The 24988-nt window shown below is 43.3% G+C and overlaps 1 protein-coding gene across 1 annotated transcript in view; it reads left to right on the forward strand.

The window, feature by feature from the left end:
• The window catches only part of DTNBP1 (dystrobrevin binding protein 1), a 133416-nt gene extending 110022 nt beyond the window's left edge, over window positions 1-23394 (forward strand). Inside the window, exons 9-11 of the mRNA XM_083187883.1 lie at window positions 13146-13301; window positions 18670-18813; window positions 22483-23394. Coding sequence (XP_083044009.1) covers window positions 13146-13301; window positions 18670-18813; window positions 22483-22739 — 557 coding nt within the window. The 3' untranslated portion in view covers window positions 22740-23394. The remainder of the gene's footprint in view (window positions 1-13145; window positions 13302-18669; window positions 18814-22482) is intronic.
• The last annotated feature ends 1594 nt before the right edge of the window (window positions 23395-24988 follow it).

Consider the following 24988-nt stretch of genomic DNA (forward strand, 5'->3'; position numbering starts at 1 on the left):
ATAATTTACCATGGCTAATTGAGCGGATACAGTATATTCAGTTTTATCTGATGCTGACCATTATCAGGGATTCTTTTTTGCCTGCCTTAGACACATAAAACAAAATCCACTAAAAAGCCCTATTTTTTTTTAAATTCAAACACATACAGTAAATCTAGGAATTTTTATGCCAGATCCTATGCAGAACAGTAGTAGATTTGGGGAAAATCCATAATTAAATTGACTGTCCATCATTTTATGCTTTTTTCGGCGTAGGTTATGTAACCTAATGTAAGATCATATTCTGTTTTCATATCCTTTTATTTATTTGAAAACTGTTTGCAATCTATTTCTTATGTATGCAATAGTAAAAAAAAACATAACTATCTCTATTGTTGTGGTTTTGAATGTGCTTGGGATCCCTTCGTTATTTTGGTATTACTACATTTTTAAGGCAGATATTGTTGGAAAAGTAATCTGATTAAAGTAAATAAAGATGCTGTAAAGGTTGCCATACACTAATCCAAGGTATCGTATACAGTCCCACATGCGATACCTCAGCGGAGGAGTGCTGCTGAACTCCTCAGCTCAATCTACAGTTCTATTTTTAATATATTTTTACTTTGCATAATGCCAACATATTTAAATGTTGAATCATTTAGATCGGCCCCTATCCCAGTGGAGTTTACAGTCTAAACTGTTTACTGCATGAACACACGCTGGGTCAAATTTATCAGAAGCCAATTAACCTCCTGCCATATTTTTGGACTGTAGACCAGGTATATAGAGACTGTTGTGCTAACCAGATTATCATAGCACTAGTGGAGTTGCCTTTCTTAATATCTTAATAGACAAGCAGCATTTTATCTCCAGCTGACAGTTCATATCCGGAATGACAATGACAACATAGTAAAGGGTGCTTGTGGGTTTTTTAACAGCAAATATTTATTTGAATTCATCAATTATTTATTGTGCGATGTTGATTGTGGAGGTTTACCCTTTTATTGTGTTACATTTTCATTTGACTATTTCATGCTTTTTTGTTTACATACTTCTCATGCAATGAAATTATTGATTTAGTGAAATAACTTAATTCCCAAGTGCTGAATGTTTCTTTCTTATGGACTTTTGGGGAAAATAGGGTGCGGATGTTCATCCGAAAATGGCTGTATTTTTAAAGTGGCAGAGTCATTTACAAGGCAAACCTGCACCAGCGGAGTTTTTTTTTTTTTTATCAAACATGCATTGGTCACAATGCGATTTGACACAACAACTTTGTGAGCCTGCACTAATGTGTGTGTGTGTTTTGCTATATGACACTATACATATGCAGGGGAAGCGGTCATCTATTAGAATGAACTTAGGTCTACAGTCATTAGGTCGACCCCACTAGGTCGACTGGCAGGAAGGTCGACCTGACTTTGAGGAAGGTCGAATTTGCATAAAGGTCGACATGAGGAAGGTCGACTGGTCATAAGGTCGACATGGGTTTTTCACTGTTTTTTGAGCCGACATGTGCCGACAGGCGGTATTTCATGCCCTACCATCCACTAGGGCGTGGTGGGAGAATAAAATAGTGTGCCGAGCGCAGCGAGGCACCGTGCCCGAAGCATAGCGAGCGTCCGATTCTCATTTCCAACTGTGTCCATGTCGACTGTGTCGACGTTCGGATAAAAAACAGTGAAAAACCCATGTCGACCTTATGACCAGTCGACCTTCCTCATGTCGACCTTTATGCAAATTCGACATTAAGTCATGTCGACCTTGGCCCATGTCGACCTTAAGTCAGGTCGACCTTCCTGCCAGTCGACCTAGTGGGGTCGACCTAATGACTGTAGACCTAAGTTCATTCTGACAGATGTACCGCTTCCATATGCAGACTATACAGCTAAACAAAAGTGCTATAAAGCAGCTTCTGCAACTTTAATTCATGCCATGTTCCACTGAGCCTCTTCTGTGACAGTGTACATATTTAAAGCCAGTTTATGGATGGTTAAATTTGCAGCCGGGCATCCTTGGTAAAGATAGAGTGGTGGTACACTGCATCTGGTGCAAAAAGAAAGCACTATTCTGCATCACTTGGTGAAGCCCACTAGCACCAGGCACCTTGTCCTGCATTGTGTATTGAGGCTAGGTGTGAGAACATCTCTGTAACAGCACTTTTCAGGGCTCTTTTTGACCACTGATATAACATTACTAAATTGTACCATTATGGTGAAGGATGCTGGTCGTGGAAGTGGGTAGTCTCCTGCAACAGGGAACACTACTGTGCTGATTAAGAAGCTGCAGTCAGCATATAAAATTACTGATGGTAAAATCAGGGAAGAAGATGGCAAAGTAAGTTTATCCTTTCCCACTAATTAAGCCACCTTTCTGAATGCACCATAGGTATTTTGCTTGCTGCTGATATAGCTTATGGGGAACAAAAACATTAGCTTATAGGCATGTGCAGCATAATTTATTAGTGGGTGCACTGTTGGAGGGGTATGTCTCACATATTGGCATTCATTTACATTCCATATGCACCTTACCTACAGTATATGTTTCTAACAATGAGGAACTTCCGAAACATGACCTCACAGCGCTGAGGACATGGGTTCCATCCCCACCATGTCCCTAACTCTGTGGAGTTTGTATATTCTCCCCGTGCTTGAGTGGGATTACTCCGGGTTTCCTCCCACAATCCAAAAATATACTGGTATGTTAAATGGCTTCCAACAAAATTAACCCTAGAATGTCTCTGTGTGTATGTACATGTGGTAGGGAATATAGATTGTAAGCTCCACTGGGGCAGGGACTGATGTGAATGTTCAAATATTCTCTGTAAGCGTTGTGGAATATGTGTGCGCTATATAAGAAACTGGTAATAAATAAATAAATAAAATCTCAATAATGAAATCCGGTGCACTCTGCTACTTGTTCATTCCCTACACTGAAGTCTGACCATTCTGTGATAGAGGCCTCTCAAGTGCATGCAACTACTGAGAATTGGTGCCCACTGGGCTTTCATTTGAAAACCTTTCCTAATCTATTTTAAGTCCTGATAACAATAGTGCTGTATCAAGAACATGGTAATAACTTCCACTTGCTTTAAGATGCATTCATGTGTTCAAAGATGGTGAGGCTATTCCTCTATAAATGCTAATCAATAAAGCACTTATTTTTCAAATGTCAAGTTAAGAACATAGGACTAATTGTTTTAGGAAACAATCTGATTTGTGTCATCCATTCAGTGTATATTATTACATGTAAATGTCTGCAGAAGTTTACATGAAATAGGACACCTTTCTTCTTAAAAATTACATATTCCGACTACAGAGATACTGTTTTAAAGGTATACTGTAAGTACATTGTGTTTTTTCCTAATACCACTTTTACACCAGATCTGCCAGGTCACACCCAGGTTTTTGGACCCGGATGCAACCTGGCAGTTGTTCCCATTTCCACCGCCATCCCCCGGCATTGTGGCGGGTGGGTGAAGTCAGGCCCTGATCTGATGCTTGGAGATGATATCCTCTCCAAGCGCCGAGATACCTGGCAGCCAGGACCCCCGTGACACTTACCAACATGCTGGGGCAAAGCTCGGCACCCAGGAAAGCTGCTGGGCAAGCTCAGCCTCCATTCCCTTCCACCCAGCTTCCGCTGCTGTTTGCATTGTACCGCACACAGCAGCGGAGGTTGTATGCGGTCCCTGCCCAACCTCCAGACTTGACCGCAGGACGCTGCGGTGTGAAGGTTGGGGCTTTCCTGTTGGGGGAAATGGGTCCCTGGTTTGGATGACTAGGGTTACCCATTTACATGACCCCTGACTCTGGAGGAAGCCCCTTGTCCGACCCTGAACATTTTCCGGGGTCAGACACCGGGGAACAAGATTCTGGTTCTTTTATTTATTTATTTTTTACACCAAGCCCTTGCCCGGACTGGAGCTGCAATAACCAGGGTCGAGGCTCTGGTGTAAAAGGGGTATAACTAACTGCAAAGCAAGAGGGCATTTATGTGAAGTGAATAACTGCCTGCACAGGGAGACGGTGATAGTGGACCACGAATATCATCCTCTATAGGGAGAGGCTGGTGCCATTCCATAAATAACTGTCTGGGCACTGAGAGGCTGTACCGCAGATAACTGCCTATACATGGCTGTTCTGTGCGGTTATGGTACAGTGGATCGACCATGTTATGGTTGACCACCCTAGTTAGACGCCTGAAGATAGTCGACCGCATCTAGATCTACAGTAATGAAAGTTGGACGCAAGCGATGGATCGACGGGAGCGTGGTCAATGGTCGACATAAGTTTTCACTGGTTTTTGTGGCTATGTTGATATAGGTCGATGTGCACACAGTGTGCCATGCGAGGGAAGACAGTCCACATATACAAAATCATCCAACCCTATGTCCACTTGGATGATAAAGTATGAACCATGTCCATCTGCACCAGAAAAAGTGAAAAACTAAAGTCGACTATGGAACAGTCAGCCACGCTTCCGTCTACCTAACCCTTTCATCTAACTTCCATTACTGTCGATCTAGACGCAGTCGACTGTCTTTAGGCATCTAATTACATGCGTTTGACTAAGCGTGGTCCACCATAATGGGCCCCATACATCAGCAATTAATTGTGACAATCCTCAGATCTGGAGGTGATTGTCACAATTAATCTTTAATGTGTGGGCTCCCCCTTTTGGCAATCCCAATCAACAATTAAAGGGGATCGCCAATCGATTGCCGAATCAGATTTTTAAACATGTTCAATAATCCGGTATTATCTGCGGTTGTTTTTTATATGTGTGGGCATTTGCGTTTCGTCGTCTTCATCTATTTACATTATGAAAAGAAGTAACATCTGAAATGACAATCGATTTGAGGTGATGTATGGGCACTTTCTAGATATGAAGATGCAATCTTTAGATGGGAAAAATCTGCTGACTGAAATCTGTAATGTGTAGGCAAGTCAAATAGATTGTAGAAACCATTTATCTTGCCAAAAAAAATCACTGGATCTGGAAAACCATTAATTGTGATTGCTGATGTATGGGGCCCATAACATCACAGATCTGTAAATTCTGTGTCACATATCTACCTGTGCAGGGGTAGGCTGTACCACAGATAACTGCCTGTGCATGGATAGGCTGTACCACAGATAACTGTCTGTGCAGGGAGAGTCTGTACCACAGATAACTGCCTGTGCATGGATAGGCTGTACCACAGATAACTGTCTGTGCAGGGAGAGTCTGTACCACAGATAACTGCCTGTGCAGGGATAGGCTGTACCACAGATAACTGCCTGTGCATGGATAGGCTGTACCACAGATAACTGCCTGTACAGGGAGAGGATGTTCTACAGATAACTGCCTGTGCAGGGATAGGCTGTACCACAGATAACTGCCTGTGCATGGATAGGCTGTACCACAGATAACTGTCTGTGCAGGGAGAGTCTGTACCACAGATAACTGCCTGTGCATGGATAGGCTGTACCACAGATAACTGTCTGTGCAGGGAGAGTCTGTACCACAGATAACTGCCTGTGCATGGATAGGCTGTACCACAGATAACTGTCTGTGCAGGGAGAGTGTACCACAGATAACTGCCTGTGCAGGGATAGGCTGTACCACAGATAACTGCCTGTGCATGGATAGGCTGTACCACAGATAACTGTCTGTGCAGGTAGAGGCTGTACTACAGATAACTGCCTGTGCAGGGAGAGGATGTTCCACAGATAACTGCCTGTACAGCAGGGCTGGGCAATAGCGGCCCTCCAGATGTTGATGAACTACACATACCAGCATGCCTTGCATCAGTTTCAGCATGGCCACATAGCAAAACGAATGCAAAGCATCCTGGGATGTGTAGTTCATCAACAACTGGAGGGCCACTATTGCCCAGCCCTGCTGTACAGGGAGAGGGTGATGCTGCATTGGAGCAGTAATGCTGTGCAGTGAATAGCAACCAGTAAGGAGAGGGTGATGCTAGAAAAGGAAGAGAGCTGTCCCGGGACATATACTGCTCAAATCAGACCATGTTCTAGAATAGCAGCATGTGTAATACAACATAACGGAGGACCCAGCTGATACCATGTACATAGTATTGTATAAGAGTATAACCTAGTGTTGACAGTTACATTTATTTGTGGGGATCACTCTGTGATGACAGACTGCACATTTTTAACTGTGGTCTAACTATAATTACAGTGAATGGGTCTTTTGTGCTTCTGTGGCTAAAGTCGTATCCCCCCCCCCCCCCAGGACTTCTGGAGGAAATCCAGGGCATGGTTAGAAATCTATTAGGCAGTACATCCGTTGCTTATTTAGATTCTATTTTAAGTCTGGACAGAGATGTGGTGTGACTGAGTAACTGTGCATGTAGGCTGTAAATGCTAAAATAATTGAGCTGACCAGAGAGTGACTGTTGAGGAAGACATTATTCGAGTTTCAGAAACTACCATTTATAACTTGTGTAAACTTGTTTTTGTTTGTTTGAAAATCCTCGCCATTTATCATATTACTGGAAGATAACATTTGTTTACAAATTAATCCATTTATATAGCAACAAAGTCTCAAATTTTATGTTTTAAGAGTTTTTTATATTTCTTTGAAGATAGAACTAAAATTGCATCTCTTGTGTGGCACTCCGGTTGTTACATATTCCTTAATCCGGTATATCCCTCAAAGATGCTGATGTACTCTGAAGGTAAAAGCGGTCCTGCGTAGCATATCCTAGTATGCGCAAGAGTGACTTTTACAGTTGTTTTTGGATCATTGGGGCAGATGTATTAAGCCTTAACAAGAGATACATGCAAGGGTGATAACGAGAGATAAACGCTCAGCCAATCAGCTCCTTACTGACTTTTTTAAAACACAGCCTGTAACATGGCAGTTAGCAGGTGATTGGCTGGACATTTATCTCTCTTTATCACCCTTGCTTTTATCTCTTGTTAAGGCTTCATACATCTGCCCCAATATTGGTTATTACACGTAGGCTTGGTTTGGACTCCTGCAATAATGTATGTGTATGTAGCCTGTTTAGGCTACAGAGGTGGTGGTGTTTCTTACTGTATCTGTACTTTTTCTGTGTCTAATTGAAAGCCAGAATTTAAATCTGTACTTCCAGTATTTAAAGCAAGAGCACAGGCTGTGTTATTGCACAGGGTCTCAAACTTGGTCCTCAGGACCCCACACAGCGCATGTTTTGCAGATCCCCTCACAGAATCACAAGTGAAATAATTTGCTCCACCTGTGGATCTTTTAAAATGTGTCAATGAGTAATGAATACACCTGTGCACCTGCCAGGTGACCTGTGTGGGGTCCTGAGGACCAAGTTTGAGAACACCTGTGTTATTGTGATACCTTGGTAGATGCATGTTTTTGTTTTTTAATGCAAATACAGCAATGTGTTTGTCTAATAGGCTGTAGCCAAGATCACCATTTTTTGGGGGAGTGGGTTTCTTAATACCAGTTATTTTGGCAGATTTGGTTTCAGAATGTGCCTAGAATGTTTTACTGATGTACGCTAATAAGGTAGCTGGATGTAATGTGTAAAACAGCATAACATTTTATAGTCAGTTTACTATTTTGTTTGAAAGTTGTTATTCTTACAGGAGCAGGTTGCTTACACTGATGGACCTCAGTGACATCTGGCTGCAGTAACGCTAATTGGTATACTGTACAGCAAGCCCGCTGGATGTCTCTGTAGCAACTGGAATTTCTAGCGCTGTTTTGTCTTACTTTGCATGTTAACAAGGATGTTGAAACAAAATAGGGTGTCTAATCCCTATTCCCTGTTGAATTGTTACCAAGTAATTTCTAAGCAATACTAATATAGGAGCTTAGTGCTTTTCAGTGTAATGGTTAGTACAGTTTTAAAATATATATTTTTCCCAGTTTTATGTAAAATAAATATCAAGATTTGTGTTCTGTGTGCAGGATTCCATAAATCCTTTATAAAAGTGTTAATAAAGCATCATGCGTGCAAGGAGATGAGACGTTGTCATTAGCAGCATGTCCAATGCCAGTAATCACCCAGAATGTGTGCAGGGCAGACAGACCTACTGTAATGTAAGCTCGGCTGGTTACCCAGAGATGGTGCAGGCCAGCAGTCTCCCTGGCACTACATATGTAGTGGACAGAATTGCTATTAGAGTCCACGCTTACAGTGCTATATAGAGTAATAGCAGCAAAATGTGCATGGGGGATTTCAGATAGTGCTCTGCCCTCTCCATCCTCATTAGGCAGAGCCTCAAGGTGCGATATTTGCAGCATAATAAGCGACTGACAGACACTTTTAGATTTTCATTTTTATCCATACAGAATGTTTAATGTGAGTTGATGTTTCCTTACCTCAAACTCTTTCACCGAGACTTCTGATGAATTCATGTTTTATAAGCGTCTTGTGTGCTGTTGTGCGCTATATAAATTACACTTTCTTACTATTGTACATTCAGTGCTCATATTTTAGTTTAGGTTACTATGTATTTAAACTGCTAACAGTACATATTTTGGTGCAGACTGGTCAGCCATGTTTTAAGTAGGTTGAGGGTTCTGTAAATGCAATATTGTGCTGTACTTTGGTATGGCTAATGCCCCCCATACACGGTCCGTGCTTAAACAGCACACATCGGATCGGATCGCATCCCTAGTGCATGCAGTGTGCATGCGATCCGATCCGATGTATAGCTAGTACAAAAAGTATGTGCAGCACATACTTTTTGTACCGTACTATGTGATGCGCGGGAGCGCACATCGCACAGTACAAAACGGAGCCATACACAATGGACCGTGTATGGGCTCCTTTAGTTGTGTCTAACCAAAGCTGGCTGTCTCAGAGAATGGTGAAGTTAGATAATGTGCAGTGTGGGGGAACCCTTTGGATGATTAGGTGGTTTATTCATTTGGTTAGTTTGATCTGTGAGACACCAAAGCAATGATCCCGTTCTACACATTCCTGCTGTGCTATCACTAGATGAGATAAGGCAGTGGTTCCCAAACTGTGTGCCGTAGCACCCTGGGGTGCCTCAGGTTGGTGGTCTGAGACAAATCAAAAGTAATTATTGTTAAGGTAATGGGCAGAACCAGTACTTTTGGCTGCCAATAATAAATTATTTGGACAAACAAGAAAATATTGTACTTTACTACAAAAATAAACGTAAATATCTTCTATAAACACAATTTATTTAATTTCTCCATAACAAACTTTTGGCCTAGTGGTGTCATGGATACAATTCTGATACTATCAGGTGCCGTGATTCTAAAAAGTTTGGGAACCCCTGCTCTAAGGTAATACTGCATATATGTGATTACTCTATTCTCTTGGAGCTGTTTATACACCAGCTATACAATGATACATTCTATATTATAGAAGCTGTACAAAACAAATCTATTCTTTACTGAATGGGCTTTGTTCGATGATTGAGTATCTAATGTGCGTCTGGGAGGACTGTTTGAAGGAAGGAAGATGGGGGGGGGGGGGGGGGGGGTGCTTCATCCCTGATAGGGTTGTGACTTTTCAGAGATGCAGACTCTAGTGTTTGTACTGTTGTGATTGATGGCATGCTGTAAGAACACAGGACACAGAATAGAAAATGTAAGACCCAAGCACATTTATAATATGTGATCATGGAGAGTGCTTGCATTATGTGAAGGTGAACGCAACTTGTGGCCAATAGTTTATTGTAGTTATACATTCTCCTTAGGTGTGGAAATATCTATGGAGAGTGATACTAGTTGGTTATGTTTGTTTATTATACGGTTACATGTAACCGCTTTGTGTTTATATTGTTTTTGATGCTTCTCAAGTGCAAGTATAATATGATAAAGTAGTTTTATTGTAACGTACCGACACTGCAGCCATCCATCCATAAACATGACACCAAGCTGAGAGTTATATTTTAGAGTCAACATTCTTGCTACACACATTTTTTTTTTTTTTTGGTGTAAGAGCAAGTAGTAGTTGGATATAAGGCCTGTCTGATTTCAATGGTTTCAGACAGGACAGCCAATCACAGCAATAGGTAGAGATCAACATGGGGTCATGGTGTCAAGATGAGCTGCGGTTTTGACCATTCATTTGCACCTTGTAGACTGCGGCTCATAGGTTGGAATTACTGTCTGCCTAGTTCAGTATAATCGAGATCTGTCAACCAGTATCAATGTGACCCCGTTATCTGCTTCTGATAATCTAGGGTGTCCTGAGGGGAATCAGTATATGGAGGAAACATGTTTTATCAAGAGGGTGATTTAAAAGGTAGTCAGTCAGTTTATCAGTAAACAGTTATTTTACTAACTTTATTATAGGTGATCGACAACTTTACATGACAGCTATAGTGTTTTTTTATTATTGTATTTTGTCAACATATTTTTTTAAATAGTCAGTTGATGACTAATCATTATATAGTTAGCAGACTCTTCTCCTCTGCATTTCTTATTTATGCATCATATTGGTCAAAATCACAATGTGACCCCTCCAACAGACTGCTGCTACATTACTGTACTGAGTTTGCTCACTTATGTTTGGTTCGGTGATGCAGAGAAAAACCGCTGTGTGTATCCCCAGAATGTGTGAACGGAGAATTTTGCTGCTGTTCCTCAGTTTTTTTTCTGAGAAGCAGCCTCCATAGTTGTTATGGTAACTACTAAATTGTGAAATGTACCAAGCTTTAAAAAGCTACGCTTTCCAGAGATTAGTCCCTTCAGCCCAAAATTGTAGGAGGGTAGCCACACCAATTGCACAAATCAAATTGTATTAACAATGCCGGTCAAAGTTTTGGGGGGCAGGTCTTAAGCTGAACAATAGAAATTGGTTTAGGTACCCGTGAGAGGGGGAGGAGGGGGGTGGTGGCTGTGCTGCACCTGTTTGGCGGATGGTCTTTGGTGGTTTCACTTTGACTCGAAGCTGGCGGTGTTGTTAGCATTTGAATTGTGCAATTGGTGTGGCTCCCTCTTTCAATTTTGGCCTGTACTGCATCCTGACCTTCACAATCACAACTAGATTACATCAATTTTAGCCTAACCCTAAAAATAACACAATTGATCATTGTGACAGTCTGGCGTTGATATGTTGACATTTTTCTTGTCGGCCTTATATCCATTTCTGCATTCTGACCAGATCCCATCCTACTATGCATCATAGTGCCCAGTTCCCTCTTGCACACCTTTCATACTACACCAGCCTCTCCTGTGCCTCTGTCATATGAGCCTGCTAGCCAGATTACATTAAATATCCTGTAACCCTTCTCCATTACACATACGTAGGGCCTTCTGTATTTATACAATACCAGCATCTCATGGCTTTTACCAAGTTGTCTGAAGGCTCTCCTACAGATGTGTCCAAATGCAGCTAGTCATTTGGTGCGTTAAGCAGGCCATCTAATTCCGCCATTTTGTAGAGTGAGTTAGTAGTGCAGAGTGCCTTTCTGTGTAGCCTCTTCAATTAAAATGCATCTTATCCGCAAAGGATGCACATAGGCTACAAAGCAGACATCTTGCAGATTGACATGATAAACACCATGCCTATATTCTGCGTGTGACGACTGCTGTATCTGCATTTGAATAGCTAGGTTACTGTGTGGGTGTATGTATGTATGTATGTATGTATGTATGTATGTATGTATGTATGTGTGTGTGTGTGTGTGTGTGTGTATGTATGTATGTGTATATATATATATATATATATGTGTGTGTGTGTGCATATATAATATATAATATATATGTGTGTGTGTGTGTGTGTGTGTGTGCATATATAATATATATGTGTGTGTGTATATATATATATATATATATATATATATATATATATATATATATATACACACACTTAGAGAGGAAGTCCGCACACAATTTAAATGTTCATCCACATTGTGCTCACTACAAGGCACATGACCACAACAGAGTATATTTGAAGGAGGGCACTCACCATTTCCCAGATAAAAACTTACAACGGTACCACTGATGAACAAATGGGAGTCATACAGTGAAGGAGGGTCAGGCTTGGGGACATACAATGAATGGAAGCACTGATGGACATTAAGAGAAGGGGGGCAGGCTGGGGGACAGAGTGAATGGGTGCAGAATGGGGAACATAGAGTGAATGGGGGACATACAGTGAAGGAGGGGGCAGGCTGCGGGACATACAGTGATTGGGGGCAGGCTAGGGGAAATACAGTGAAGGGGCAGGCTGGGGGACATTGAGTGAATGGGGGCAGAGTGGGGGACCATTCTGATGTGATTAATGATTCAAAGAATGTCAGACTGAATGGTCAGCCCCCACACATTTACACTTCACCAAATCTGGCCCTCGTCGCAAAAAGTTTGGACACCCCTGGCTTAGAGGATGGATGTACAGTGGACATATCTGCGTGTCACATCACACTGTCCAAAGCCTGCGTTATCAATGGGGTTATTTCCTGCCTTGTCATACAATAAGAGGGGCTGTCGAACACAGGCTCACTGTTTCCTCTGCAGTCAGGGAGACCATTGTTTTCCTCCCAGATGCTGTGATTTTGCGAATGCTTAGAATTATTGAAATCAATTAGAGACATTGGTGTATGGTACCAGCCTGTACCACACTATGACCCATCCCCATGGTAAGGAACCTCACCAGGCATCTAATGATTTTGAAAGAACAAGAAAAAGAACTAACTTTGTCTGTCTGTATGTGGTTATAGACTGTTCAGTAGGTTTACAGAGCACTGTTATGGCATTGTGTAGAAGGCATGTCTCTACATTTTTCTTCTGTGTACAGTATAGATGCTTCTGTGAATGCTGCAGTTATATATATATATATATATATATATATTTGCTCTCTAATGGTAAACAAAGCTTATTAACTATGGTTGTTCATTCATATCTTATTAAATACATTGTAGGCTATTGTGTTGTGGAGCTTGTGGTCACAAATGTCACACTACGAGTGATGTGCTTTTCTAATGTAGCTGAACTGTATACATGCTGCGGAATCAGCATGTATTGTCCTGATGCTGTGTAGAATAATGCAGGACATTGGGTTAGGAATGCTGACGCATTACCTCTCCTGACACTGTGTATCTCCCAGTGATGGATAGATGGGGTGAATGATGGCATAGCTGTTGCTCTCAGTGCTTGGAGTGCTCATGATAGATTTCCTAATAATGTAGCATGCAGTCCCTCTGATATGGAATCTTTGTGCTTTTGTCTAATAGCTGAGCTAGATGCAGAACACACACAGAGAGTCCTGGACATGGAATATGCCCAGCAGATGAAGCTAAAGGAAAGGCAGAAGTTCTTTGAAGATGCCTTCCAGCAGGACATGGAGCAGTACCTCTCTACTGGGTACCTGCAGATAACGGAGAGACGAGGCAAGTACTTCCATCCATGCTGACTGCTGTGTCTCCATAGTAACTAGCTGTGCGTGCCTCTGAACACCTTGTAATGGGCACATTTTGCAGACCATCCTGAGGCATAAGGCGTACAGATGTGTCCTCATACACCCTTCCCCTTTGTCACTACATTTGGCACAAGATGCTTAGCAATGTTTTGCTGGGTACTTGTTTAGTTTCACCGCGGCAGCGCGAGCCACTCTAGCTATGAATCTTGGCAGCTTACCAAACTGCCTTACTGCAGCGCGTGTTTGAATCCTGGCAGCTTGCCAGCTGCTTTACATTTGTAATCTACGTTCTCAGTACTACGTTTTCGCGACTAGCGTAGTCATCGTACTTACTAAAAGGCATCTAGTTCTAAAAGCGTCTAATTTTAGTCAGAATTAGCGTCCCTGTCAGAAACAGCATCTAGTTCTCGCGGCTAAGTCAGTCCGCTTGTAGTCAGTAGTCAGCGGTTGCGTAGCCAGTCAGCGGTTGCGTAGCCAGTCAGCTGTTGTATTGTCTGAGAGGCAGATGTATCGGAGACATGGCTGCAGAGAGGCTGCCTATCTTTACTTTGCCTCAGACTGAGGAGGAGGCTGTGAATTTTTTTTTCAGGGGCAACATTTCCTGCCTGAGACCCAGACCTGCCCGGATGAGGCTCTCTATTAGGGAGCGGATGTGGCGCTGCCATATCAGGGCCTGTGGAAAAAGGTCAGTTTGAGGGCAGCACAGTGGTTCAGAGGGTGACGCCTGACCTTCGTCACCCTCATAAGATTCATATTCTGCTGGGCAGAGGAGCTGACCAGCGTACGGTTCTGCCAAGACCATCTCTCCATGTCCCAGGCCCCCACTGTGCAGTCTTAATTTGCTGCAGGAGGCCTGCGCTGTCGACCTCCTGTCACAGCCTCAGCGGAAGATTGGTGGCGCAGGCACGATAGTGGAGGTCGATGAAAGCCTTTTTGTTCAACGAAATGCCAGTGTCGGACGCCTGCTGCCCCAGCAGTGGATCTTTGGGGGCATCTCCAGACAGACCAGAGAGTGTTTCTTGACAGCAGTAGAGAGGCGGAATGCCAGCACGCTCATGGCTGCCATCGAGAGGCACGTGCTCCTGGGGACCACCATCTACAGCGACTGGTGGAGGGCATACCAGACCAAGCAGCTGGAGCAGGCTGGCTATCATCACGCCAGGGTGAACCACCGCTTCCACTTCGTAGATCCGGAGAGCGGGGTGAACACGCAAAACATCGAGAGGTTGTGGGGATCCCGTAAGTGGCGCAATAAGAGCCAAAGGGGGACCGCGCGCCATCAGCTGGACTCCTATCTCCAGGAGTTCATCTGGAGGAAGACACTTGGCGCGGAGGACCCCTTCAAGCGCATCCTGCACGTGCTGACCCTGCTCCCCCAGGTCGACAAAGTCGATGCAGCAGAGTCGACAGCGTCCACTTCAGCAGCTGCTGCTTCTTCAAGTGCTGATGATTGCACATGCAGTTCATGAATGTCTTTTTTCTAGATTTTTTGGTCTTTTATTCTTTATTATTAAATTAATTGTATGTCATTTAATCCTTTTTTCCTCATTCATATTCTTTATTATTCACTAAAAAACAGTTAACACATGTCGTCATTACTGTGTCAGGTGTATGATATGGCAGGTGTGAATGTGTTCCTGAAACAGCCCCACCATCCACGCCATCCCGAAGTGTAGCGAGCCCTGCGAGGGGACGCGGATAACTTCACATGTATTCCGCGTCGCCACGCTTCGGGCTCGGTGGCTCGCTGCGCTCCCCACACTCATTGCGAACAGGTTTAATAGTGTTTTGCACACTGCACCCCTATACTCAACTAAATGTAGACGCTTTAGTGTCTAAATTTAGGTGCACCCTTCTTAGCGGTTTGCATAGAGTCTAAATTTAGTTTCTACATTTTAGAACCCCCGTTGTTAGCGGTGTGCAGGCTGTCTATTTCACAAGTGCCACAATGCCCTGTCAGCGCTGGTCTACCGTGCGCGTTGCTGTCTGTGCAAGGCTGATAATGTAGCTTAGAGAAGTGGTGTGCCGGGGTGTCTACTTTAGACGCCCCTTAAATTAGCGGTGTGCCGGGGTGTCTACTTTAGACTCCCCCATTGTTAGTGGTGTGCCGGGGTGTCTATTTCTCTGTGGAACTACAAGTGCCACAATGACCTGTCAGCGCTGTGCTGCTGCGCGCACTGCTGATAACGTAGATTACAGAAGTAAGGCGGTGTGCCGGGGTGTCTACTTTAGATGCCCCGGCACAGTTCCACTATTTCACTGTGGAACTATAAGTGCCAGAAGGACCTGTCCGCGCTGGATTATGCTGACTACACTACGCTACTTCTGACTGACTATGCGGGATGCTGATAATGTAGATTACAGATGTAAAGCAGCTGGCAAGCTGCCAGGATTCAAACACGTGCTGCAGTAAGGCAGTCTGGCAAGCTTCCAAGATTCATAGCTAGAGTGGCTCACGCTGCCACCGTGAATCTAAACAATGGTATAAATAGTATAAAATATCAGATTTTGATAATAAATTTGGGGCTTTATCACAATTGCATAGCTTATTTGGTCATATAACTAAATTAGAGAAAGGTGTATTTGCGGACACATCTGTATATGTGCATAAATTATAGTCTGCAAATTGTGTACAGCTGCAGAATGTCAGAGATGTCGCTAGATTCAAATTGGCAATTGTTCTTGAGACACAATAAGGGTTGCTACATTCAGGCCATGATTCCATCCTTCCAAGTCTGAACCCAACCTCTTCCACTCCAGTAATACTGGATTCTGCATTGTCTGCTAGATTTCAGATGCAACAAGACAATGATTAGAATGCTGCATATTTGCAGGTAATACACGCATCTTAAGGGAGATTTTCTGAGCGTTCTGAGCCATGCTGGATCACTCAGCACACAGCGATGTGAGAACACTGGCCCTGACACCAGCGTGCAGGATATTAATCACTGGATGATACCACTATGCCCCTACACACAGCGATGTGTCGCCGGTAAGAGCACTGGCCCTGACACCGGCATGCAGGATATTAATCACTGGATGATACCACTATGCCCCTACACACAGCGATGTCAGTGAGAACACTGGCCCTGACACCAGCATGCAGGATATTAATCGCTGGACGATACCACTATGCCCCTACACACAGTGATGTGTGGCCGGTAAGAACACTGGCCCTGACACCGGCATGCAGGATATTAATCACTGGATGATACCACTATGCCCCTACACACAGCGATGTGTGGCCGATAAGAACACTGGCCCTGACACCAGCATGCGGGATATTAATCACTGGACGATACCACTATGCCCCTACACACAGCGATGTGTGGCCGATAAGAACACTGGCCCTGTCACCAGCATGCAGGATATTAATCACTGGACGATACCACTATGCCCCTGCACACACAGCGATGTCAGTGAGAACACTGGCACTGACACCAGCATGCAGGGTATTAATCACTGGATGATACCACTATGCCCCATACACACAGTGATGTGTCGCCGGTAAGAGCACTGGCCCTGACACCAGCATGCAGGATATTAATCACTGGATGATACCACTATGCCCCTACACACACAGCGATGTGTGGCCGATAAGAACACTGGCCCTGACACCAGCATGCGGGATATTAATCACTGGACGATACCACTATGCCCCTACACACAGCGATGTCAGTGAGAACACTGGCCCTGACACCGGCATGCAGGATATTAATCACTGGATGATACCACTATGCCCCTACACACAGCGATGTGTGGCCGATAAGAACACTGGCCCTGACACCAGCATGCGGGATATTAATCACTGGACGATACCACTATGCCCCTACACACAGCGATGTGTGGCCGATAAGAACACTGGCCCTGTCACCAGCATGCAGGATATTAATCACTGGACGATACCACTATGCCCCTGCACACACAGCGATGTCAGTGAGAACACTGGCACTGACACCAGCATGCAGGGTATTAATCACTGGATGATACCACTATGCCCCATACACACAGTGATGTGTCGCCGGTAAGAGCACTGGCCCTGACACCAGCATGCAGGATATTAATCACTGGATGATACCACTATGCCCCTACACACACAGCGATGTCAGTGAGAACACTGGCCCTGACACCAGCTTGCAGGATATTAATCACTGGATGATACCACTATGCCTCTACACACAGCGATGTGTCGTCGGTAAGAACACTAGCCCTGACACCAGCATGCAGGGTATTAATCACTGGATGATACCACTATGCCCCTACACACAGCGATGTGTGGCCGGTAAGAACACTGGCCCTGACACCAGCATGCAGGGTATTAATCACTGGACGATACCACTATGCCCCTACACACAGCGATGTGTGGCCGGTAAGAACACTGGCCCTGACACCAGCATGCAGGATATTAATCACTGGATGATACCACTATGCCCCTACACACAGCGATGTCAGTGAGAACACTGGCCCTGACACCAGCTTGCAGGGTATTAATCACTGGATGATACCACTATGCCCCTACACACAGCGATGTGTCGTCGGTAAGAACACTGGCCCTGACACCAGCATGCAGGGTATTAATCACTGGATGATACCACTATGCCCGTACACACAGCGATGTGTGGCTGGTAAGAGCACTGGCCCTGACACCAGCATGCAGGATATTAATCACTGGATGATACCACTATGCCCCTACACACAGCGCTGTGTGGCCGGTAAGAACACTGGCCCTGACACCAGCGTGCAGGGTATTAATCACTGGATGATACCACTATGCCCCTACACACAGCGATGTGTCGTCGGTAAGAACACTGGCCCTGACACCAGCATGCAGGGTATTAATCACTGGATGATACCACTATGCCCCTACACACAGCGATGTGTGGCTGGTAAGAGCACTGGCCCTGACACCAGCATGCAGGATATTAATCACTGGACGATACCACTATGCCCCTACACACAGCGATGTGTGGCCGGTAAGAACACTGGCCCTGACACCAGCTTGCAGGATATTAATCGCTGGACGATACCACTATGCCTGCACACATCGCTGTGTCGCCGGTAAGAACACTGGCCCTGACACCAGCATGCAGGATATTAATCACTGGATGATACCACTATGCCCCTACACACACAGCAATATCCATAAATCGCTACGTGTGTAGGCCCATTACACATAGGCACATTTAGACAAATCTTAATACATTAAGATAATAATGTATTTGTTACATATGCTATTACTTTCTGCAATAATTAATGAATACTACTTTACATGTGGAACAATCCGTCAAATGAGCAACATCTAGTAACATACAGCAATGTTTGTGCTTATTTTGCTACAGAACCAATTGGAAGTATGTCTTCCATGGAAGTCAACGTGGACATGTTGGAGCAGATGGACCTGATGGATATGTCTGATCAGGAAGCACTAGATGTATTCTTAAATTCTTCTGGAGAAGACAACACTGTGCTGTCTCCTATGATAGGTACTGCTACTTATTTACTGTTGAAAATAATGATGATAATCTGTAAGCTAGATCATTTACCACACACCGCCTCCATCAGTTCACTGTGTCTTTCCCATAATGGAGTCCTCTCCCTTCCTCATGTTCCCACTTAATGCTAGCATGTCATGAACCAGCTGGTAAACCAGAGGAAGTGCTGTATTCCCGTACTGTAGATCCATCATGGTAGGAGTGTGTGGGGTAATTGCCGGATGCAGACTGGAAGTGAAAAGGTTAATTCTGGATGGGTTTTAATGTGCCAGAAACATTCTGGAAATAGATTTCATAGAACTGTGATTTTTGCTTTCAGTGACAACAATCCATGTCCGTTCAGGTCCTTTCCTCATCTTTTAGAGCATTCTGTTATCTAGATATACCATGTGTGTATGAATTCACAATGTGACTGAATGAATATAATGAGGCTAGAATTCTGCTGCAGTTGTAGGAAACCCCTCCTCTAAAGTCTAGTCGTGTGGCCCGTGGGGAAGAGAGAGCTGGAGCTAGATCTTCTCCCGACCGCGAGGAGCTGCAGATGAAACGCTGTATTTCTGTCTGGAAACAGATTTATTTTCTTTTTTTTATACTAAATAAAATCCGGATATGTGCTAAATAAAGTGTTACAACTCACTTAGTGCCGTCATGTATGAGTGACACAGTAACATGTACTTGCCTCCTAAATGAGTCATACTGTCGGTGAGCATGTGCAAAACCGTATCTGGCGGGGTGCCCTTTCCAATGCGCAGATGTGGGCTGATGCAAGGCATGTGCTATACTTGGCACCATGTGTGCATCGGAATATTCTAGATACCCTGTATGTTCAATATTACCAGGCGTGATCTATAGATACACAACTAGCGCATTTGCTAGAGGTTTTCATGAAACCAAATTTTGTGCGTGTTCACAAGGGGCAGAGCGCATCCTTGCCGGCTCTAGTAGAAGGCTAAAGGTCCATACACACTGGGCGATTTTTCCCAGCGTGTATGGACAGCGATGACTGCTCACACACTGAGCCACTTTCCCCCTGCCCGGCTCCGACGGCTTAGCATAGCGCAGAGCTATGCAAAGCCGTTCTCAAAGCCGCTCATCTGCTGGTAATACCAGCAGATGAACAGCTTTCCCGGCGATGATGCGGGACCGCTCATTGCTGGGGCATACACACTGTGTGACTTTGAGCTAAAAGTCGCTCAAAACAGCCAGTGTGTATGGGCCTTTACAGTTATTTCCATACATTCAGGTTTAGTCTGCCAATTTGATTGTTATTTTCAGTGTTAGGGTGTGCACACACGGACCGATCCAGCGGGCACTGACCAAGCGGGCACCAGCATGTTTGAATAAAAGTTTTCTGTAAAGGTAGATATGTCTTTTAAAGCCCATTGGCACTGTATAAGTTAACGATTAATATTAAACGTAATGATCGTATTAAACACTTGTCATAAAAAAATATTTAGACGCATAAATATCCTCTCCAATAAAGGGATGTGCTCACGTGAGACATGAAGTAACATGTAGGGAAAGGGCAGAGGGAACAGTCCCAGGATGGTTCTCTGGTATCTGTCACCTCATGCCTCATATAAGCTGCTCAATGTCTAATGTCAGTGTATGTGACACTAGCAGAAATAGGCAAATCTCTATAAAGTTGATTTAGGACTGACCATTTGTAGATGCATTAGTAAGCCATACCATTATAAGTGGGGGTGTTGCCTACAGCAACCAAGCAGATTTTGTCTATCACTTTCTAGGGTGTAATATAGAAATGATAGTTCAAATCTGATTAGTTGTACAGGATTTTTTTTAAATCTGCCCCACTGTGGATTAGTTTGCCACATTCCTGTGAGGAAGAGACACACACACACACAGGTGTATATTCAATTGATGCTGGATCCATCTTGAAATTATTTTGCCGGAATGGATCAGGCATCCATTATACAATGCAGCGGCCAAATCTGGATGTCTGATTTGGATGCTGATTGATGCTCACCCGGCCGGGACCGGGCGAGTGCGGCGGCGGGAGGCAACAGGAGCCTGGGCAGGGCCTAGACGGGGCTGGGTGAGCTGCTCTCACCCGGCCCGGCAGCAGGTGGGTACGGGAGGGTGCGGACAGGAGGACAGCGCCATGTATGCTGCTGCTCCTCACCCGACACCGTCCGGCATGTCTCAGGCCACCATCTTTTTATGTTGGATTGTGTTGATGACAAAAGCAGGTGGATTAGCGGCTATTCTGTCAAGCCACCTGGTTTTCGGCAGGTCGAAACATTTTGACCTGCCGGAAAAAAAACAGCTAGCATTGAATAGATCGGAACCCCTTCTGATTTATTCATGTCGAAAACAGCTATCTTTTTTGGTAAGACGGCAGTTTCGACATGCATTGAATATACCCCACAATCTTCTAACAGCCTATCTATGCTGTGGGCTGAGCACACTTGTAACTGCAGATAGGACCATCACAAGCTATCAGTCTGGATGCTGCAATCTATTCTGACATTTGCTTCAGACACCAATAGGCAGTGCCATTAGGGGACAATACTAACATTTTGATCTGGACCAAATACAGCCTGTATAGCCGCACACTGACATGTGAATGGATTCTATTTCTAATGTCAGGGGTAAAATGGAGGAGATGTATCAAAGCTTGGCTAGTGACAATTTACCAACCAATCAACTGTCCTTTATCTTTTTATATGGAGGCCTCACAGATCATCTCTGTTATTATACAAAATAAGCATTAAACCATTGCAACCGAATTCAATGTTCGTTGTGTGATTTTGTTGTGATTAAATAGAACATACATTAATCAATATTATAACCTCACTATAGCCTTGTTAAGCAGATATAGTTGTAATAATAAATTTTAACATTTAATTGTGGTTACAAGACTGTGAAATATCATCGACTTACTATAGATATAATTACCCAAGATTATTGACATTAAAATATGGTTACCAATTCAGCATACTGTATACTTACAGCCAGGATTATCTGTATTTTTACAAACACACATTAAAGCAGAGGTTGCCCATAGTAACCAATCAGCTTTGAGGAAGTAATTATAGTGTACACTTTATAAAATGATGGGAAGATACTGATTGGTTACTATTGGCAACTTCTCCCATGGTTCGCGTCAGTCTTTTCACTGCTTTGACCTATCAGCTCCACAGGTGGTATAGTGATAGGAGCGGATTGGTTAGTTCTTTATCTCTCTGCAAGCTTTGGTAACTCTCTCAATGGGATTAATTCTGGTGGAGTTGTAGTTTGCAAATTCCCCACTTCTAAAGCTGAATAAGGTCCAATATACTTTTTCTTGGTATGGAGTAGATGTATGAAGCAGTGATAAGGGCGCAGAAAGGATTAGTACTTTATCACCGGCCAATCAGTTCCTAACTGACCCTTTTTAAACACAGCCTGTAACTTCACTGTAAGGAGCTCATTGGCCGGTGATAATGTACCAGGCACTTTATCACTTCTCCTCCCTTATCATAAATAATATTATTCCTGCTTGAATCGCTGCACACATTGCTTTTATTAGATACCGTGATGCCCTCTCTAATAGTAACTTACATGCATCATGTTCATGCTTCAGTCCATAAAGCAGACCTCATACCTTTTTAACTATATTCCATCTTCTGTGCTCTCTCCTCATGTGGAATACTGAAGGTCCCGACTTTGATGCATGTCGAAATGAGATAACACTTCAGGTTCCCAGCCAAGCAGAGCTCAGACACAAACTTGCCTCACTGTCCTCTACATGCACTGATTCGGCTAGCCTGGAAAACAGTGAGGATGGAGGAGAATCACCTATTGTTCAGTCAGATGATGAGGACATTCATGTGGACTCTGTACTTCCAGGCACCAGCCATGTTGCAAAGACCAACGTTGATGTTAGTGATGAAAGTGATCCTCATACAGCATGAGTACAAGCATCTTGCCATTGCTACATCCTGGCGATTTAGTGGAACAAAAAGAAAAAAAATCCTAAATTCCTTTAACGCCAAATGCCTCCCCAACACACTTCTGCAGCCACTTATCCTGATTTACACCAACGGTGTATCGGAGTCCGTCTATGAACAAAATGTGTGAACTAGTGCGTTTTCTATCAGCAGTGTAGAAAAAAGGAGGGGACATTATTATTATTATGCAGTTCTGCCTGTGTGCGTAGTTTTGTAAGAAGCATAAGGTTCTACAAGATAAAGGGTCTTTATCCTGCATGCTGTCTATTGGAGGTGGTATTAGCATTTTCACAGGACTGAACGGCTTTCCAGTGCCATGAAAGTATTCTTCACACAGTGGGAAGTATTCCTCAAATACAACCATATGAAAAAAAGCAGTACAGTATATATATAAAAAGTAGGTGTTGAGTAATAAGGACTCTTGCTAGTATGTATACAGTAAACTCTTGCAGTGTTCCACTTGCCTCAGCAGAGGACTGTCCTCAGAGACCCTGGAAATGGAGTTGTTTAGTACATATCCGCACTAAGCTTGGAGCAAAATTTCCCTTCTAACCAGTATTTTTTGATTTACCCTGTGCCAATTGTGTACCTTACAAATAAAATAATTTAATAACATGAAGACTGTGTAACTATATCTATAATTGTAGAACAATTAACAAAAGCATGTTATGTGTCTTATTTATACCACAGATTGGAATATTGTGTAATAATTCTTATAATATAGAAGTTTCAAATTTCATTGGCTAGTTCTTTTGTTTGTAATATATTATAAATTACTATTAGTGTGTCAGTTTGCAGCTTGTCCTTAAACAGATTCTAACCACAACTTCATGTACATTAGATAGAGATACACTCACATGTATGTGCTTCATGCTAGAAAGGTTAGGGGTCATGTTGGACTCCAATGATCTGATTAAAATGATGTCACCACGATTCTTTCAGCCTAAGGTTCAGACACTATTTATCCAGTTTTGAAGACCACCTTGCCATTTACCTACCCTGAAATCACAACCCAGCGCATGCTTGAGATAGACCTAATGATATCTGAGCTATGAATCAAGTAGTGGTGAGGTTAATAAAAGGTTTAAGAAGGGGCAGATGGACCAAATAGGTCCCTGTAAACTCGGTAAAGGTCTATATAAATCTAAGGTAATTGGATGATGAGTTAAAGGTTTAATTCTATTTTATTTCATAAATATCTGAATTATGGACCATTATCCCTACAAATCTGCTCTGCCAAGGATAGTCATAAGAAAAGATCTAGATTTTTTCTGATGTAGAGGATTCCATTTTGTCGGCACATGTCTACTCAAAAAAAAAAAAAAAAAAAAAAAAGTGAAAAACCCATGTCGACCTTTTGACTTGACCTTGCCATTGTCAACCTCATCCTTGTGTCGACCTTCCAACCATGTTGAAATTAGGCATGTCAACCTATTTCCTGTTTTGACCTAAGCCATGTTGACCTCATAATGTCGACCTAATGACCATACACCACCACCACCACCACCACTCACATGGGTATAAAGATGCCATTGGTGGAGTATTTTGCATCTTCATGTAGTCTGTACACTTTGGGGTTTATTTACTGAGATGGGAGTTCTATTGAATATGGAAGGCACTAAATCAGTGGTGTCAAACTCATGGCCCTCCAGCTGTTGTGGAACTAAACGTCCCAGAATGCCCTGCCACATTGCTAAATAACCAAATAAAAGCTATTTATATAGTGCAGTTGTGTCAAACTCATGGCCCTCCAGCTGTTGTCGAACTACACATCCCAGCATGACCTGCCACAGATTTAGCAATCCATTATATACAATGTGGCAGGTCATGCTGGGACGTGTAGTTCGACAACAGCTGGAGGGCCATGAGTTTGACACAACTGCACTAAATAACCAATTAAAAGCTATTTATTTATTATGGGCAGCATCCCATCTTCAGTAGAACTCCCATTTTAGTAAATAAACCCCTTAGTGTTTTCATATCAGTTCCCAATCACCACACACTGTTTGTAGGCAAATTCATCCTTTATAACCGTTCCCAAGTGGTTCTCTGGCATACTGACAATCCGCCTCTCCTGCCAGCTCATCAGTAATATAGTTGAATCCAAAACTTTGGATAAAATCAGTTTGTTCCTTGTTTCTCTGAAAATGTATTGGTCACTGACAGCTGATCAATTATCTTAGTAATTAATAATTAACCTAATTAAGTTGTGA

The sequence above is a fragment of the Crinia signifera genome, chromosome 5 (assembly GCF_055691185.1).
Source record: "Crinia signifera chromosome 5, ASM5569118v1, whole genome shotgun sequence".
Lineage (NCBI taxonomy): Eukaryota > Metazoa > Chordata > Amphibia > Anura > Myobatrachidae > Crinia > Crinia signifera.